The 19,644-nt window shown below is 40.1% G+C and overlaps 1 protein-coding gene across 1 annotated transcript in view; it reads right to left on the bottom strand.

Annotated features, from left to right (window-relative positions):
- LOC122796911 (ATP-binding cassette sub-family A member 13-like) overlaps positions 1-19,644 on the bottom strand; it is a 3,979,956-nt gene that overhangs the window by 2,049,072 nt on the left and 1,911,240 nt on the right. Inside the window, exon 25 of the mRNA XM_044065669.1 lies at positions 6,184-6,292. Coding sequence (XP_043921604.1) covers positions 6,184-6,292 — 109 coding nt within the window. The remainder of the gene's footprint in view (positions 1-6,183; positions 6,293-19,644) is intronic.

Here is a 19,644-nt window from a genome sequence, read left to right as displayed (position 1 = left end):
AGCTGAAAGCTGCTCTACCCCTCGAGACCAGATCCAATTTGTAATGAGTAATAAAGGTATGAGGATTAGCCCAAGTGGCAGTTGCGCATATATCATCCATGGAAGCCCTGGATAAAAATATTGATGATGTTGCCATGAACATGGCTGAATGGGCTCTCAAGGGTTTTGGTATAGAAAGGCCCAATTTATTATAAACAAAGAATATCCAGTCAGTCAGCCAGCTGGCTAAGGTTACTTTCTTAACTGGCTTGCCTAATTTGGAATCCCCAAAGGAGATAAATAATTGATCTGTTTTTCTGAAGTCCATCATTCTATGTAAGTAAAAAGATAATTGCCTATGAATGTCCAGTAAGTGTAATATATTCAACCTTTGTAAAATTTAGAAAGAAAACTAGCAGATTAATAGATTGGCTGATGCTGGATTCTGACACCATCTTAGGAAGGAAGGAAGGATTTGTTCGTAAAGTTACCCTTTTCCTATGAAATATTAAACAAGAAGGTTTAGAGGACAATGCTTGAAGTACTGACAGTCTTCTAGCAGACATGATGGCTACCAAAAATATAGTTTTCCAGGTCAGAAACTTGTTTGCATTTTGCTGCTGGTTCAAAAGGGGAGTGAATTAAGGCCTGTAATACTAAATTTAAGTCCCATAAAGGAGTTGAATCCTTATAAGGAGGTCTCAGAAGAAGGGTACCATTCAAAAAGGCCTTAAAGATGTTGATGAAGCTAAGGAGGAGTTTTCAATCCCTATGTGAAAATTAGAGATGGCAGTTAGTTGTTCTCTAATAGTCAAGGAGTTGGCTCCTTCATTGAAAATTGTTGCTAAAAATTCAAGGACACTATGCAATGGTGCTGAAAAAGGGTGAATATGTTTCTACTGTGGCCATAAAAGAAATATTTTCCATTTACTTCTATGAATTTGCCTTGTGGAAGCTTTGTGGGAAGACAAAAGAATATAACAAACGGGAAGACAGCATATGCTGTCTGGCTATCAGTGGAGTGGAAAAAACGTGTGTTTAGTTTTAGGTTTATGATATCTGGGTGAATCATGTCTATTGGATGAGACAGAAGGTCTGAAACTGGATCCAAAATCCAAGGAGTGTAAATTAGATGAGGCCAAAGAAATGGGAACCAAATTTACCAAGGCCAGTAAGGGGCAATGAGAATGACTTTTCTCTTAAGTGGGCTGCTTTCTGTAGAAACTTGAGAATTAAGGGGGTTGGGGGATATGCATAGAGGAGGCCAGGGGACCAATCAAGTAATAGAACATCTCTCAGTGATTCCCCCAGTGGGAGAATTAGGGCAAAGAACCTGCTGCACTTGTTGTTTAGGGGAGATGCAAAGAGGTCACAGCATGGCTGGTCCCATTGGTGATGAATCATTTCCACCTCTTTCTTGATGACAGATGACTTGTGAGGTAGTATAATGAATCTGCTCAACTTGTCTGCTGTCACTTTGGATTTCCCAGAATATGCATTACTATCAGAAATTAGTTGGATGAGATCACCCATTGCCAAACTTCTCAACACAAGGGGTAAGATCTTGTTCCTCCTTAATTGTTGATGCACCAAATCATGGACATATTGTCTGTCTGAATCGCAACTGTCTCAAAAGGGAGAGAGTCTTGGAAAGCCTGCAATGCTAAGAGCAATTTTCTTATTTTCAGGACATTGATATGTGTATTGGCCTCTTCAGGGGACCATGTGCCTTGGACTGTTTTCCCCAGGAAGTGCCCCACACCCATTCTGGGTTGCGTCCATTGTCACTGTTGCCTTGAGTTGAGGAAGAAAGAAGGGACAGCCTTGTAGAACCTGATCTGAGCAGATCCACCACCAACTATATCTTTTGTATACTTGAGTAACTCTAACTTGAGTGGACATATGCTGATGAAGAATGGACCACTGAATCACTAACATCCACTGAAGAATTCTCATATGAAATCTTGTTAGGGAAACTAGAACTATCACTACAGACATTGATCCTAAGGCTTGTAGAATCAATTAGACTGAAACTGAGAAATTTTGAATTAACTTTCTGACCTAGAAGTGGATAGTCTATACTTTTGGGAGAGGAAGTCATGCTGTTCTGGATACTGTGTTGAAAAGTGCTCCTATAAATTCCAATGTCTGAGATGCTTCTGAATGATATTTGTTGCAATTTATGTTAATACCGAGAAAGAAGCAAGTCTGGAGTACCTGATCTCAAGCTTTTATCAGTAGATGCCTGTTCAGAGCAGTTATGAGACAGTCATCCACACAACATGCAGAATCCCTGCAGTCTCACGTGATCTGCTACCACTGCCATGCATTTGGTGAACACCATGAGGACTGTGGTGAGGCTAAAGGGCAGTGCTCTGAGCTGGTAATGACTGGCTTCCAGCCAGAAGCATAAGTACTTTCTGGATTGTCTGTTCATTTTTATGTGATATTACGCATCCTGAAGGTCTATCAAGCACATCTAGTCACCCTAGCACAAGAAGGTCAGGATGGACTGAACTGTGACCATCCAAAACATGGTGTGCTGAACTAATCTGTTCAAACTGCTGAGATCCAAAACCGGTCTCCAGTCTCCTGTTTTCATTGGCACTAAAAAAAATCTTAAGTAAGTTCCAAATTCTATCTGGTCTGGTGGGCATCTTGGATGACTGTTTTTTCTAGCAGCTTTTCTATTCCTACTCCTGTTGCTGCTATTCTCTGACTGGGTAGAACATCAGGAATTTTGCGTACAGGTGGAGTTTGTAGGGAAAAGGAATTATATAACCTCTAGAAATAATCCTCTGCACCCACATATCTTTTGTAAGGTCTAACCAGGCTCTCTTCTGCAAGGATAAATGACCACTGACTGGCTCCAGAGGTGGATAATTGGTCCTCCTTTCAGGAACGCTGGTAGGGTTTGTCAGAGAAGGAATCTCTAGACCTTTGGTTCTGCAGGCATCCTCTGCCATGTGGGTGGCGTTTTGCATTTGAGTTCCACCCTATGTCCCTGGGGGAACTACCTCCATGTCAATCTTGGAAAGGACCCAGGAACATTCTGAGCCACATTTTTGACCTCCTTGTTGATTTCTGGAAAAGGTCTTCTGAGGGGTTGAAAAATGTACTCCCACTGCAGAGAGGGTCTTTCCATTTTGTTTGCACCTGGAGAGTGTGTACTTTACCTTAGGGATGAACAACGAGCTTCCCTCAAAATGTGCATTGACAAAAGATGACTTGAAAGGCTCTGCAAAGTGAAATAAGCACATCCAGGCATGCCTCCTAATGGAAATGTCTAAACCCACTGCCCTTGAAGTACTTTCAGCTGCATGTGAATTGGATGAATAAGTGATCGATTGTAGGGTCGACAACTGTTAGGCCAGAGAAGTCTGAGTTTCAGAAGTACTGGTGCCAGTGAGGGATATGGAAGGTTCCTTAATCAAACCCCTCTGCAATCTAGTGAAGTGCACCAAATAATTCAGTGATCAGAGTGCAGATGTCACTGAAGCATAAACTCACATCCCAAATCTGTCCAATGCCCTTGACTCCCTGTTAAGAGGATGGACAGAAGAACTCTGTTCCATGAGTTCCTTCTTGGTGGACTCTGTCATGACCATGGCATCTACAGTTAATCCCTTGCTCCAAAATTCCCTTCCTTTAGGTGGTGCCAAAATACAGGTTGGTCTCTTGGGGATCATCTCAATCATGTCTGGTTTCTTACACTCCCACCTACAGATCAAGTCAATGATCTCGTCAATAGGTGGAGTTATCCAGGAGATAAATGGGCCAGACCCTAAGGCTTCCAGAAATGCCAGTTCCTCTTAGGAAGAGTTATCAGTAGATCAATCTCCCCTCTGCTTAATGATCTCTAGGATGTCGCCAAATCAGACATCATCAGGTGGTGATCTTGGGGATCCTTCCCCCTCGTCAAAATCAGTATCATTGACTTGACTCCTGAGGGGAGTCCAACTGCCTCCTCTTGCACTTCCTTATTCTAAGGACTTCTTTGGTGTGGTGTTCTGCAGAAGTATCATAAGAAATGGTAATACACAGCTGGGTAGCCTAGAGACTTTGGGCTGGCAGTACCCATGGAGTAGAATGATGAAGCTGAAAGCACAGAGGCATATAGGATCCAGAACGGAGATCCAAGGAAGGAGGAACTGTCATAACTGTCAACCTCTTAGAGCAAGATATCTGAACAAAACCATAAATATAAGTAGGACAAAGGCCCAAAAATAGGTACAATTTTTAAATATTGCTCTTACAAACTTAAAAAGTTTATAGAATAACAGGTTTTACATTAGCATGATTTTTCTGAATGCATGAAGTCTGAAACTCAACTGTCTCTCATTACTTTTTAACTTCAGTCATTAATGATTTGCACCAATTTGCCAGAAAACAACAATTTTATGAAAAACAGGCAAAAAATCTGGACATTCTGCAAAAATCTGTACAGTTGAGAGGTATGGGAACTGCCCATCTTGTAGAAGCAGAAAACACTTTCTACACTACTTCAAAAGGGGAACCCTCTGGGGAGAAGGAGGCAGACAGATTCGAGAAGCCACTCTTCCTCCCCATCAGCTCCACCTGCCCCAGAGGGAGTCCACCTGAGGCAGAGGTCAGTGCTAAGCTATCCAATGCCAAAGCACTGAGGGCAGACCCAGGTCTGACAACTTCAGAGTCAACTCCAACACCTAAAATAAGACAGGAGTCTTCTGCTCTGACAGTCATCAAGCTCTGACACACTCAGAGCCAGTGCACTCAAAGAAGGCCTCAGAGCCAAAGATACTATGATCTTTGGATCTGACCGAGACAGTCCCAAAAAACTCAGATCCAAGGGCTCTGAAACCACAGGTCAGATTGGAGTAGGAGCTGAGACTGGTGGTGTTGTGCTGGTGAGGGCTTCCTGACCCAAAAGGGTAGAAGCTGGAAAAACTCCCATCTAAATCTGAACAGAGAGAAACCTCCTCATCATTCTATTCACATCAGTTTTGGTCAGGCTTCTGGAAGAGCAAGATGATGAAGCCACAGAGGGGACCTGGAATGCCAGTGAGACTCTAAATATGTTGCTGGAACCTGAGAGGTTACTGGATCTATGGAAGGTGAATTTCTGGTCCAAGGTAAAGGCTTTGAATCCAATAATACAGAATCCAAGAAAGGCAATTTGGTGTCTGACACCGGGTTCAGAGGAGAAGAATCAGACTTTGGATCTGACTTTTTGTGTTTCTTTCAGGGAGGCGCCACCATCAGATACAAGGAATGGGTGGAGTAGCCTGACAGATCCGAAGGTTTTTCCAAAGTGTTCATTTGTCATGAATTTGGGGGTTGATCCCCAGTTAAGGCCTCCATAAAGGTAGAAGGAAGCAAGCCCTTTAATATAAGGTTGTTCTTACAGTGCACTATAGCCTGAGGATTAAAAGATTTGCAGATGTCACAATCTGTCTGAAGGTGCTCAGGGCCTAAACAATAAGCACAACAGGCGTGCACATCAGGAAGAAGCAACTTATGGCTGCGCTTCTGGCACTTTTTTTGACAAAAGATATTTTTATATAGTGAAAAAGCAAAGTTTTTTTTTTTTGATTTTTTATATATATTAAAGATAGAAAAAGGGAAGGGGGTACCAACAATGTTGTAGAATATACTAACCATGTAAAGGGGGATAGAAGGGAAAATTTACTAGCAACGGTAAGAAAGAATTAGACTAGCATGTAGGCAGAGAGGAAATATGGTAGCTATAAAAAAAGGGTAATAAGATAATAGGATAATATGATAATAACATAATAAATTATCTCTGTCTTTGAACACTAAGCCCGAGAGCTTACAGAGACCATGTCTGAACTCAAAAGCTCCAAATGAGATCTGAGGTATGTTAGAGGAAAGAGAATTATGGGTAAAGGAGGAGCTCAAGCATTTTCTAGTGTCCACAAGTTGTAAATAATGGGAGTCAGATCTGAGGGCTGGATCTGAACCTAATTACTGAGGTATGAATGAAAATTGACATCAGTTCTAATGTGGCATAGCTCCCTCAGTATTCAGTAATGGCTCACAAACACACACCTTGTTGGCAGTTACTGAATGTGTTGTTCTTAATGAGACTCATGTTATACACTGTTTAATTACCCATCAGGCAATATAACACTGTTTAATATTTCACCATTGTTTCATTTTTATTGCTGTATGCAGCTTTATTTTAAATATGAAATATCTCTTTACCATATTGATTCCAGTCAGTATTGGGTGGCAAATTGGCCCAAAGAAGCAAGTTATGTAGATGGTTCAAAAAGGCAGGTTCAGCGTGATATCCTTTCTGGTTATACCAAGCCTGTTAAAAAGAAAGTCAGTTGGATTATATGAAAATGAGTAATCTGAACAACATTCACTAATTGTAGGGTGACAAATTATTGCATCCTGAACAAGTCAGTCATCTTTATTTTCCTCATTTTCAGAAAGCAAAATTAAAACAACATTCTAACAATATTCTACTGTGATGGTTCAAAAAGGAAGGTTTAGAGTGATATCCTTTCCAGTTATACCAGGCCTGTTAAAAAGCATGTCCATTTATAATATGAAAATGAGTAATCTGAACAACTTTTAATAATTGTAGGGTGACAAATTATTGCATACTCAGCTAGGCATTCATCTTTATTTTCCTCAGTTTCATAAAGCAACATTAAAACAGCATTCTACCAATATTATTTATTTATTTATTTTATTATTATTTATTTGTCTTTGTTGACCAGGAAAAGTCTGACAGGGTAAAACCAATTTTCAGCGGAGGCACAGGGATGAAGAGCCTTTAAAAACCACCTCAATTTGTAAACTGGTAGAATGCAATTTAAACTAAACTAATCCTCACTGATGCCTGATATTCAGCTAACAGACCAGAGCTGCCCCCTACACATTTTAAATGCCATACCCCTGAATGGACACTGTACAAAACTGCTTTGCAATTCAGCATGCTGTTTATATCATGAAATGTTTTATACAAATATCAATACGAACAAAATCATTTTACTTAGTCACTTCTTGTTATTTTTATTTCCTTCTAAAGGGGTATATATTTTAAGTTTACCCACAAGTTTAACAAAATCAACAAAAATACAATCTTTTCTTAGTCACTTTTATTTGCAAAGCCATATTACACAAATTTGTTTGATGATTTATAATCTGACATGTTCATACATACATACACATATTCAATCACAGGCAATAATGGCCTTCTAGCCTGCTGATATACCAAAACAGTTGTCCCCATTATAATTGTACAGCTTATTCTGAAAAATATCTAAAATAATGTTGCTTTACTGTAATTTGGTAGTCTATTTCATGCATCAGTTGCTCTCTAAGACAACCAATTAGTATAATTTTCATTCCTATGAAGTATTCTACACAGGCTGTCTGATCACTCTCTATTATTTTTGATAACCCCAAAAATTCCCCCAGAGGTACTTGTTGCTAAATGCCCTATATACTCCAATAATAAGGTCTCCTCTTGATATATCTATATGAGAAACTGTACAAGTTTGGATATTTTAGTCTTTCATAATAATTTAAATGTTTTCATCCATGGATACCCTTGGTATATTTCTTCTGAACTCCTTCCAGTTTACTCATGCATGTTTTCTTGTAATGTTTCCAATATTATTATTCCCTACTAATATAACTAACAAACAATGACGTCACAATTTTTGATTTTCTAGACTTTAAAAATCTTTTTTTATACAACCCATAGTTCTATATCTATCATTAACCAGTTGGTTGATGTGATTAGAAAAACTCAATGCTGGATCTACCCATATACCCAGGTCCTTAAATGAAGCTACATTTTCAATCATTATGTGCTGTATTAAGTATTCACCTTTCAGTTTATGTCTTCCAAATCCCATATGCTTAGAGTTTGATATATTTATCAGTATATTATTCTTCCATGCCAAAATGGAGAATTTAGTAAAGTTATTTTGTTGGCATTCCCTATATGTAGCACATGTAATGAGTTTACCCATTTTTAAGTCATCTGCAAACAGACTGTAGAACACCTTGGGTGAAAAAGGTAGGTCTGAAAGATGCATTCTATACAAGTATGAGCCTAGGATAGGGCCCTGTGGGACACCCCGCCACTAACCTTGAAATTCACCTATCCAGTTTCTGTAGATACTTGTTATATCCTATTTGTACACACTGCAGCTATCCATCTTATCACAAGTACATTAGTGTCGAGTTCTATTTTGATAGGTGTTTTGTGTATGATCCTATAAAATGCTGAAGTTAAATCTATATAAATTGCATCACAGCATACTTTTTCATTCTTAGCTGACATTACATTGTTCTGGGAGGCCACGGTGGTGCAGCGGTTAGCATTGTCACCTCACAGCAAGAGGTTCTCTGGTTCAATCCTCGGCTGGGGTGCCTTCTGTGCGGAGTCTGCATGTCCTCCCTGTGGTCGTGTGGGTTTCCTCCGGGTGCTCTGGTTTCCTCCCACATCCCAAAGACATTCTGTACTTGGATTGAACACTCTAACTTGGCCCTAGGCATGAGTGTGTGCATGTGTGTGTGCATTCTGTGGAAGGTTGGGCGCCGGGCTGGCAATTCAACACTGTAAAACTCCACTGCCAATCATGAGCAGACAGGTGATCCACTGTGGCAACCCCTAACTGGGAAAAGCCAGAAGAAGAAGCTGACATTACATTGTTCTAGAACATCATGCTACAGGTGGCAATAGATCTATGTTCAGCATAGCCATACTAATATATGGTTTCAAGTCCCAACCTTACTAGTTATGACAATAATTTATCCAATGTAATATTTTCCATTAGTTTTCTGCAACATGAAAGTAAATTTATGGGTATATATGAATCTGAGTTTGCTCTACTTCCCTTTCCTTTAAAGCCAGGTTTGTCAAGTGAGTGTCTCTAATCATAAGAAATCTCTCCATATTTATACAACCTAATAAATAAAAGATATAATGGTACTCCAGGTTCATAATGAATTGTTCTCAGGTCATTATTATGAATTCCGTCTCCTCTCTGCACTTTGGTTGGATGTCACAAGGACAGTTTATCACACCATTTGCGGAGCCAAACTACTTTGCATAAGATTTTGTAAATATATCTATAATCTGTTGTGTGCCAGAATAAATTAAGAATCTACACACAATTTATCAATTTGTATGCCTTTACTTCTATCACATCTTATGTATCTATAAATTATTTTTTATTATTTTTATGTGCAATATCTTTCTATATTTTTTCATTTTTTTCTTGATTTGTTTGTCTAGCTTTTTTATTTAATTTTTCAAAGCCATAGTCCTACCTCTTTTCCATTTCTTATATTTTTTGTGTTTCACCTTAATCGGGTCTATATTATTTCATTGAACAGGACACATTGTTATCAGAAATGCTGTTCATCGAACCCCTCCCCCGAATTATATATACCAACTCTAAGATCACACTACAGTGTGGAAAGGGCAAATTTCCTGATCCCTGCAGTAATACAATCTCAGTCAGAAAGGTTCGACAAACAGCACAGTCAATGAAATAATAGGACCTCCTTAATTAAATATCTTGTTCTTACAGAAACATATCCTCCTGAAATTGAGTGCCTAGATACTGATGTTAAATAATCATTTTTTGATTTTCCTCCATTCAGATAATTTCTCTTTCAAAACTGTTCACATTCCTTCTGCAGTTTTTCCACTGAGCACAGCACTCCTATTAGATTTATATAGTGACTGTTTTGCTTCCATATAACCTTCTGTGCATTGGTTTAGATTTCAGTTTGGTAGAATTATCTAGAAATAAATTGACCTTTATAACTACATGATCACTGCACATCAGTGGTGGTAAATTTTGACATGAAGTAACAGTAATTTCTTTAGAAACACCAACAATGTATAGTACGTTCAGCTCCCTGGTAGGCTTTTTTATAGTCTGAAGTAATTGTTGTTCCTGAACATATGTTGTAAATAATTTCCTCACTAATGATGTTGAATCAGCATTATTCCAATTTTTTCTGGTAAATTAAAGTCCCCTGCCACTATTATACTTCCCTTCTATGTTTCATGCAAAAAAATGCATGAATTCTTCTACGTCATCTTCACTTGACTTGGGGGTCTATACACTCCAACAACTGTTATATGATCCAGGGTTGCCTTTATTGTCACAGTTACACAATCTGTACTTCTGTTTTACTGTATATCTGTGTACTCTATGCAACTGATTTTTTTTGTCCCACCCACCCGTCCACCTGTTGTGGTGGTCTTAAGTTTTGGTGGCTTTGAGTTGCCCACCTCTTGTATAAAGTTGATACTGGACACTCCCCCCAGTCACATTACATCAGCTCATTCTACTGTTTATAGTGAGAACTTAGTAAAGGCCCACCCCTTTAGCTTCTGAACCTTGAATTATCTCATTATCTTCTGTCTCTTCACTTTCTAATAAAAAAAAAAAAAAAACTGTACCTCATTCTACTTAATTTTGCTGCATGTGCTTAGGAGTTCAATTGCATTCAGCTTGCCATATTTATTACTGATTGTTGGTAGCCTCACTAAATTGGTGACAGTATTCTACTGAATCCCTGCTTTATTTATGCTGTCTGTTACTTCTGTGATTTGTGGTCTACTGTTTCAAAGCAATCTACTGATTAACTATATTTCATTGTGATCTACTTCAATTCATTACTGTTTAACTGCATTTTACTGCATTTTATTGCTGTTTAACTGTATTTTTCATACTGTGGATTCTGTTCTTTTGACAATAAATGATTAATCTGTTCTTCATTGTGAATTTTTTCTTACTGAGTTCTTAACCTTAAAATTGAGTAGCATAGTTAATCACTCACCCACAAACTAGTAAACCATCCACTAAATGTCCCATCCCTCCAGAATCTACTCCAGAACCTACTCCAACCCTATCTCACCACCAGAATACTAAGATCCAGCAACAAAAATCACTTGCAGATCACTAAAGCCAATAACTCTGCTGGTGAAGCACTATTCTCTTGCACCATAGCCAAATTATGAAACTCCCTCCCACCCACAATTACCTCCATACAATCATGCACCCACTTCAAAACTTTACTAAAAGTGCACCTACAAACATGCTGGCTATGCCCTTGTAACTCCCACTCTAATATCACCCACCCCATCCAACCACTACCTTTCTTTCCACTCCACTAACTACCTTGATTATAGCAAGCTCAGATGCTCATAAGCCTAGTACTTATTATACAGCAGGAACGTCTTATTGTAACATTTGTTAATGACTGTTATGTACTTCACAGATAAAGATTCTAGTTGTCTACTGTTGTACTATGTTCCTCATCTGTAAATATGTTGTAAGTAATTGCTATGTTAAATTGTTAATCGCTATGTAATCCAATGTAACTACTGTCTGTTTATTTTAACTGTGGAGCTTTTCTCCCTGGGCCTCCGCTGAAAATGGACCTACGTCCAGTCGGACACTCCCGGTCAACAAATGTAAATAAATAAATAAATAAATAAATAAATAGTCTAGATACAGGTCTGTGGCATTTAGAGCTTTAGCTGCACAGTTTTTCACCCTTTTTGAGGTATTCCAGCTACAAGTTTTCCCTTAGTAGCACTTGTGTTATCATCTAGTAGTACTACTCATGGACCTTCCTCCCTTTACCCTTTTAGCTCTTTCAATTTCTGACAAATATGGATGGACAATTTCCTACATTTTCTCCTGCCAGTCTGGTCAATATGGGCATCCTGAGACAGTGGAGCAACTGCCTCATGTACATGGACATCCATCTACTACTACCACCTAGCAGCACAATTTGTGAGAGATGCAATTACATCAAGCACCTAGTGCTGTTGCTCTCTCCCCCACAAACCAGTACATCTGGCACTGAGAAGGTTGGCAACACAAAACCACACCTCAAACACCACCCACACCTACACAGCACACTCCCACATATGCGAAGGCCCCCAACAAAAGCATACCCAAACAAAAGAGACTTCTGAGGCATAAACACATGCAAAACCACTGCCCACCACACCACACACCACACATAGTCCATACACCTGTGTCTCACAGCCGCTAAGGCCTAAACATAAACCCAATATATTAGTCATAGGAGACTCCATTATGAGACACACAGATGTGCCCCTCACCAGGCTGTATAAGGAGAAAGTCACAGTTAATTGTTTGCCAGGTGCCAGACTCCACTATATCACCAATGCACTCAAGTCTCTCAATAGGTACTGGTATGACTCTGTCATAGTCCATGTTGGAGTGAATGACATGAGGCGTACCTCCCTGGACTACATGAAGAGAGACATGATCGAGCTCGTTGAGTATGTGTCCCAGCAGTATGTCCCTAGCCTTAAGCAGCATTTTACCATCACCCAGAATGATGCCTCAGTACAAACACAAAATGATTGACTTTAACAACTGGCTTAGTTTCTGATGTCATTCAAAGGGGATCCAGTATCTGACAGCCTAGGATGACATGATTGACAAGCCATGATGCTTTACCAGAAATGGCTGCATCTGTCTCCCTTGGTCTTCAGGCTCCTGGCAAAGGCTCTTGCCTCCCCCATAGTGCCTTTTTTAGGCAAAACTACCAACATGAAAATTTTATCAAAACATAAATTAAAGGTCATGCTGTAAATGCTAGGAGTCTAAACATGAAACTGCACTCATTGCAAGCATTCTTAACCCTGGAAGAAGCTAACATTTGTGCAGTCACAGAAACCTTGTTCAAAGCTACAGGGAGAACCTCAGCCATACCAGGTTACTCATCCTATCATTCATTCAGACCCCAAGCCGTGGGCAGCAAAACAAAAGGAGGTGGAGTTGCAATATATATAAAAGACATGCACATACAATATATATAAAAGACATGCACACCTCTCGGCTGGTTAAACAGTATGATGTAGAGGAAATACTCCAGGTGCAGTTAAGAATTGGCAAGACCCCTATTCAAATCATAGCTAGCTACAAGCCTCCAACTCTGACTCAAGATACCCACTCCACCTATCTGGACATCTTCGAATCTATCAAGATTCAACCCTTTACCCTGATCCTTGGCGACTCTAACTATCCAACCATAGATTGGAAGAAATACTCATGCCAACAAACAAATGCCCAGAGATTCATTGATTTCATATATGCAAATGTCATGGACCAGGTGGATGATACCCACACAAGAGGTGAAAATATCTTGAACTTAGTATTAATCAACATGAGTAACCACTGCAGCATCCCTACAGTGTCATCATCACTGGTAAGATCTGACCACAAAGCAGTCACTTTCAAAGTCACCATCTACCATCCCCCAAGCTAGGGTCAAACAAAAAAAACTTCTCCAAACCTAATTACAACTTCCTGAGGGAAGGTAAATCAGCTTCACAGCCCCCTCCCCCCTCCACAGAAACTGGTACATATGTCCAAACTTACACCAAAGTACTATATGAGCATTTATATAGCTGTATGGAATCCAAAATAACAGACACGATGAAATCCTCCTCCTCACGGAAGAGTAAAACTGTCTGATGGACATCTACAATAAATAAACTCTATAATAAAAGGAAATAAATTGCTGTCCTGGACCAAGTAGGAGCAGGTGTCTAATTGGAAGCAATCTCTCTTTAGCCTGAACAAGCAAATAAGAGCACTAGTGAAATCCTCCAAAGCAAACTTTGAGTCCAAACTGGCCACATCTACTAAAGACAATTATAAGGCTTTCTTCGCATGTGTCCACAATCTCAAGGGAAGCACCCAGATCTACTCAGAACTGATGGTTAAGGACACCACATACACAAACCCTGTAGATATAGCAAACCTACTGACAGACAGGTTCAGTGAAAACTTCACTTCTCTTTCCCCCATCAGTAAAACAGGACATCCCCAGTACCTGCCCCCCTCCCCTTATCTCTAGGGAGCAAGTCATCACTACCCTCTCAAAGACAAAAAAATACAGCCTCCATGAGATCCAATAACATCTCAGGCTGCATCCTACATGAACTCAGGCAGGAACCTGCAGCACCATTAGGCACCCTATTAAACCAAAGCCTGAGTATTGGCTTCATCCCAGCAGAGTGGAGGACAGCTACTGTCATCCCTTTGCACAAAGGTGGAGTGTCCACCAAAAACATCAGCCTAACTAACCTGATCTGCAAGGCCATGGAGTGGATTATCATTGACCTCATGAACAAGGCAACCTCCAGACACTTGATCTGACAGTTTGGTTTTGTCAAGGGGAGGTCATGCCTGTTAAATTTGGTCAACTTCTTTAAGACAGTCACTAAGGCCATAGACGAGGGGAAGATGGTGCACACTGCCTACCTTGACCTGGCCAAGGCCTACAGTACTATTCCCCATTCAGGTATAATAGATAAACTCTCTCAACTAGGCATCAATCCATATGTTACCAGATGAGTAGCAAACTGGTTTACTGATAGAACTCACCTAGTCAAAATAGGGGAAGCCTCCTCAAGTTGTAGACTCGTAACAAGTGGTGTACCCCTGGGATCGGTCTTGGGGCTTCTGCTGTTTAGGATATACTTCTCAGAGTGCAGGCCAAATCTAGTGGGCTATGGCTGACCAGGTTTGCAAATGACTGCAAGCTGGATGCTGTCATCAGTTCCCCTAGTGATGTGGACATCCTCCAAGAGGGTCTCACTCAAACAAATGACTGGTGCCACAAGCATGGCCTTAAACTGAATGCCAAAAAATAAATCATCATCCTTCTTGAGGAGAATGACATCCCCACAAATTATCACATTGATAATAAGGCACTAAGCACTAAGCATGCAGTCAGTTGTGAGGGACTTGGGAACCCAGGTTAATAGCAAACTGACTTTTGACCACCATTCAACAAATGATAAATAAAATATTGCCTCTGTTGTATGGAAAGCTTTCTACATGACCCACCTCATTAGTAAGGGTATCTCATCCAGGGACAAGGTGGTCATAACATCTCTGAATTCTTCCCTTAAACATGTACCCTACACAAATAGGCTAAACGCCCTGTCCCTCTACTCAGTCTCCTACAGACTCCTCTGAGGTGACCTCTGTGTGACATACAAAGCAATCTCAGACCCCACCCTGATGGGACTGCTGCATATTTGCAAGTCAAACTCCACTTGAGTAACCCACACGCAAGACCTTAGCCTGGTCTGTGACATCAATAGGATTTGTTGGCAGGACAGATTTGTGTCCCAGAGACTCCCCCTTTTGTGGAATAAACTTCCTCTCCACATAAAGCAGAGTACCTCATTAAAACTTTTTAAGTGCAACCTGGATAACTGGATGGGGAGCAGAAAATACACCCTTGGGATTCCAACTATGTCCCTGGTGGACAGTGGCATAGGGTGCTAACTTCTTGGAACATGGGCTAAATTTTGGTTAGGCTTGTAAGGGCCTCAGGGCCAATAGCCTAGTAACTTCCTATGATCCTATGATCTTGGTGTTATCACTGAACATGTAACAATCACAGGTCTTCAGTAATATTTAATCCCTATCAGAACACCTCCAACTAATTTTTTGTCAGAATTTCTGTTACAGTAAAAACAGCTATACGATAACAAAACTGGTTTTCAGTCATTGTTCTTTATTCTCTTAGCACTAATAGTCACCAAAGATGCATCAAATATTGTTGGCTGTAAACTGTTAACTTTTCAACCTGGCACGAATCCTGCCTTGTGTTTGTCAACTATTGCAAAGTATCTGTTGCAAAAATTCTCTTCCCTAGTCTTGACAAGTACACACCATCCTGTTTAAGCGCATGTGTCTAAAATTAGGTTCAGATGCTCTATGCATTTCCATTTGTTAAAATGGGACATTTTTTCATGTAGGCATTTACCCCAAAAATGTTTCATTCATTCATGGTGACCTGACACTCATTTCTATATGTGATTTGTATATAAAGATCCTATAACACCTGTACAAACTATGCCATCAATGAGGGCTGTATATTCCATGCTTACAGTCAGATTGTCTTTGTGGATAGGATTATTTCTGCCAACTTAATAAAAACAGATCCATACTTCCCATACATTATGAGGTCTTTCTCTTATCTATTTTTGTTCCTGGGAAGCAAAACACTATTCAATATTCAATATCTTCTCCGTAAGTATAAGCATCAGTTCCTTTAATAGTTGAATAATTACAAGAATATCTTTTCTGACCAGATTTGAAGAATTTTCAACTTCTAATTCAGTAATATCTGCTCTATCAGTTGTCAGACTGGAATGACCTTAATCACCATAACTCTTATTAATCCCACTGTTTTCACTGCTTATTACATTTGCAAGCATTCAATTCTCATCCAGCTGCCATTGTACACCCACAGCTTGAGCCATGTTGTCAATCAGCTCTGCTTGGTTGCACAGTAATGTTCTTCAGTCCTTCCGCATTCAGTTTTGATTTCTTCCTTTTCACCTGTCCCTTGCCTCTTTATACTACCTTCTCTTTTGGAAAAAATTATGTCTTTTTGTGAAGACCTTTTCTGGCAGGAAAATGTTATCATTCCCTGTAATCTGTGGGTTACATAACAAAGCAGTGTCCTTCTTAGTATGTATTCTCTTTACTTTATAGACATTACTCAGTTTTTCTTCCTTATTTGATGTGAACGTCTTCCTTTTTTTCTTATTTTCTTAGAATGTTCTGAATCCTGAGATTGCTAAATCCTTATACCCGGAATTCCAAAGTTGTCAGTGGTATTATCTTGTTCAATAGGGATTAAGTGATCTTTACTGACAATAGACACTTCCTTTCCTAAATGTGTTCTTTGTGCTTTGCATAATGTTATTTATCTCATCAGTTCAGTCATTAATATATGTTATAACAGTTCTCCGAGCCGTGACAATTACACAAGTGCAATCATCGTCAGTAAGTCTAGTTTTACTACAAATAATGGTGAACAAATCATCCACATTTGACATGAGGAACCCAGATCACCAGTATTATCAGGTGTTGCCTTTAAATGTACATAACATTTAGTACACTGTAGAAGATACTTGTGCTTTAGCAGATCACTAATGGCATGCTCATTTAAGGAATCCATTTTCAGATGCAAACGAATACAGACTGCTAAAAGAAAAGGATAATTAAACTGAGAATTCACAGAAATTTTAAAACAAATTCTATGAGAAAAATCACACAAATAATATTTATCTAAATATTAGATTAAGTAGAATAAAGTCATTGCACTGAAAGTCCCAGTTGTGAGAGTCATACAAAAGCATGACTTTCCTTCACTATCGTTTGCAGCCGCACCTCTTTTTAACAGATCAACACATTTCAAACCAATGTTCTGGTAAATGTGCTTATCTGCACACTATCCCCTTCTTCCTACAAACAGTGAAAAACAGTGATAAAAAATAAAATATAAATAAAAAAATCTTCTCTTGCCAGGCAACTGGACAATCACAAATCAATGCAGGATTGTTTAGATAAGCTTTTTACTAATTTCAGTGGTGCTGCTCTTCTTCCTTAGTCATTCTAAGGGGATCCATCTGTCTGCTTGGGATGACATGGTCGACAGATCACAATGCTTTGACAGAGATGGCTTTCTGGAATTCATAAACTCCAATGCCCTGGATCAACTTATCCACACCCCCACCAGGGGCAACAGTATCCTAGATCTAGTCATTGCCAACATGAGTGACCGGTGTTCCACCCCTGAAGTCAATGCCTCATTGATCCGATCCGATCATAAGCTAATCACTCCAGATATCCACATCCTGCCCCCACCCCCATTAAGGAAACCACGGTCAAAAATGTCTCCAAAGCCAAATTCATGCTTCTTAAGACAGAAGTGGTGAACTTCATGACACCCATGCAGATGGACAATACAGTTATGACTACTGAATCCTACACAATTGCACTTTATAAGCACTTACACGAGTGCATGGATCGTGCTATCCCAAACAGAACCAAGATGCTATCCTCCAAAAAAGGTCCCCTGCCATAAACAAACTGTACAACAGAAGGAAGAAACTGTTGCAAAAGGGAGAAAAATCCCATGAGTGGAGGAGCTCCCTGGTCAGCCTCAGTAAGAAGATGCAATCCCTGAAAAAATCCTCCAAAGCTAGTTATGAAAACAAAATCGCCACTGATTCTAAACACAACCACAATGCATTCTATAGCTATGTCAAGAATCCCAATGGCAACACTCAGATCTGGTCTGAGTTACAGCACAGTGGCACTAAATATACAGACCCAACTGATATTGCCAACATCCTGGCAGATAGGTTCAGTGCTAACTTTACCCCCCACCCCCACCCCCTAAAGGGCCCATCTCTATACCAGAAGAATGCAAATTTTCTGTAATCATGGCTGCACAGGTAAAAACCACACTCTCCAAAGCCAAGAACACATCATCCATGGACCAGATGACATCCCAGGCTGAGTTCTACACAAACTACAGAACGAACTGGCACCCCACCTACGTACCATGTTCAGTCATAGCCTCACCTCAGGCTTTGTGCCTGCTGAATGGCGCACAGTGATGGTTATCCCACTCCATAAGGAGGGAGCCACCATGGACTTCAGGAACTACCACCCCATTAGCCTGACGAGCCTGGTCTGCAAGGCCATGGAACATATCATCATGGAACTTATAAACAAAAACATTGGTAATCTCCAAACTCTGGACCCCACCCAGTTTGGGTTTGTAAAAGGCAGATCATGTTTCCTAAACCTGATAGACTTCTTTGAACAGTCACCAAAGCCGTAGACGAGGGTAAGGTGGTTCACACAGCCTAACTAGATCTTGCCAAGGCTTTTGACACCATCTCCCACTCTTGAATTATAGATAAACTCACAAAACTAGGTATAAATCCCTATGTCACAAGATGGGTTGCCAACTGGCTCACTGGCAGAACCCACACTGTGAAAGTAGCAGACTCTAAATCTGACTTCAGACCAGTGACAAGTGGAGTACCACAGGGTTCAGTCCTGGGTCCTCTCCTGTTTGTTATCTACTTCTCTGAAGTACAGGCTAACACAGAAGGTCTTTGGCTGATGAAGTTCACAGATGACTGCAAACTAGGAGCCATAATTGAAACTCCTAACAATGTGGACATCCTACAGAAGGGCCTCACTGAGACAGATGCCTGGTCTCAAAGCCATGGCCTCAAGCTCAATGCCAAAAAGTGCATTGTCATCCCCTTTGGTAAAAACTCTGTACCCATGAACTACAACATAGGCGGTAGTATACTTAACACCGAAAGTGTGATAAGAGACCTTGGGACACAGGTGGACAGTAGTCTCTCCTTTGATAATCACATTGCCACAGTAGTCAGGAAAACCTTTTACGTGGCACACCTCATCACAAAAGGTTTCTCATCCAGAAAAAAAGAGGTAATAGTTCCCCTCTAGTCATCACTCATTAGACTCATTATAGAGTACAATGCCCATTTTGGTATGTACCTCACAAAACATCTACAACAACTGGAAAGGCTGCGGAAATACCTCACAAAGAGTATTACCGGCCTCAAACAGATGCCCTACGCAGACCGTCTCAAAAAACTCCAGCTTTAGTCTGTCGCATATCGCCCATTCAGAGGTGATCTCTGCCTAACATACAAAGCTATGTCAAACCCAGAGCTGTTGGACATGCTCCACTTAAAGAAATCCCAGTCCCTCTGAGCTATACGCTCTAGGGACCTAAACCTTGTCACCACAATAAACAGAACATGTAGGA

Source organism: Protopterus annectens, chromosome 3.part0, assembly GCF_019279795.1.
Source record: "Protopterus annectens isolate FY-2018-M chromosome 3.part0, PAN1.0, whole genome shotgun sequence".
Classification (NCBI taxonomy): domain Eukaryota; kingdom Metazoa; phylum Chordata; order Ceratodontiformes; family Protopteridae; genus Protopterus; species Protopterus annectens.
Note: the sequence above shows the minus strand (reverse complement) of the source record. Positions and strands in the feature narration are given on the sequence as shown.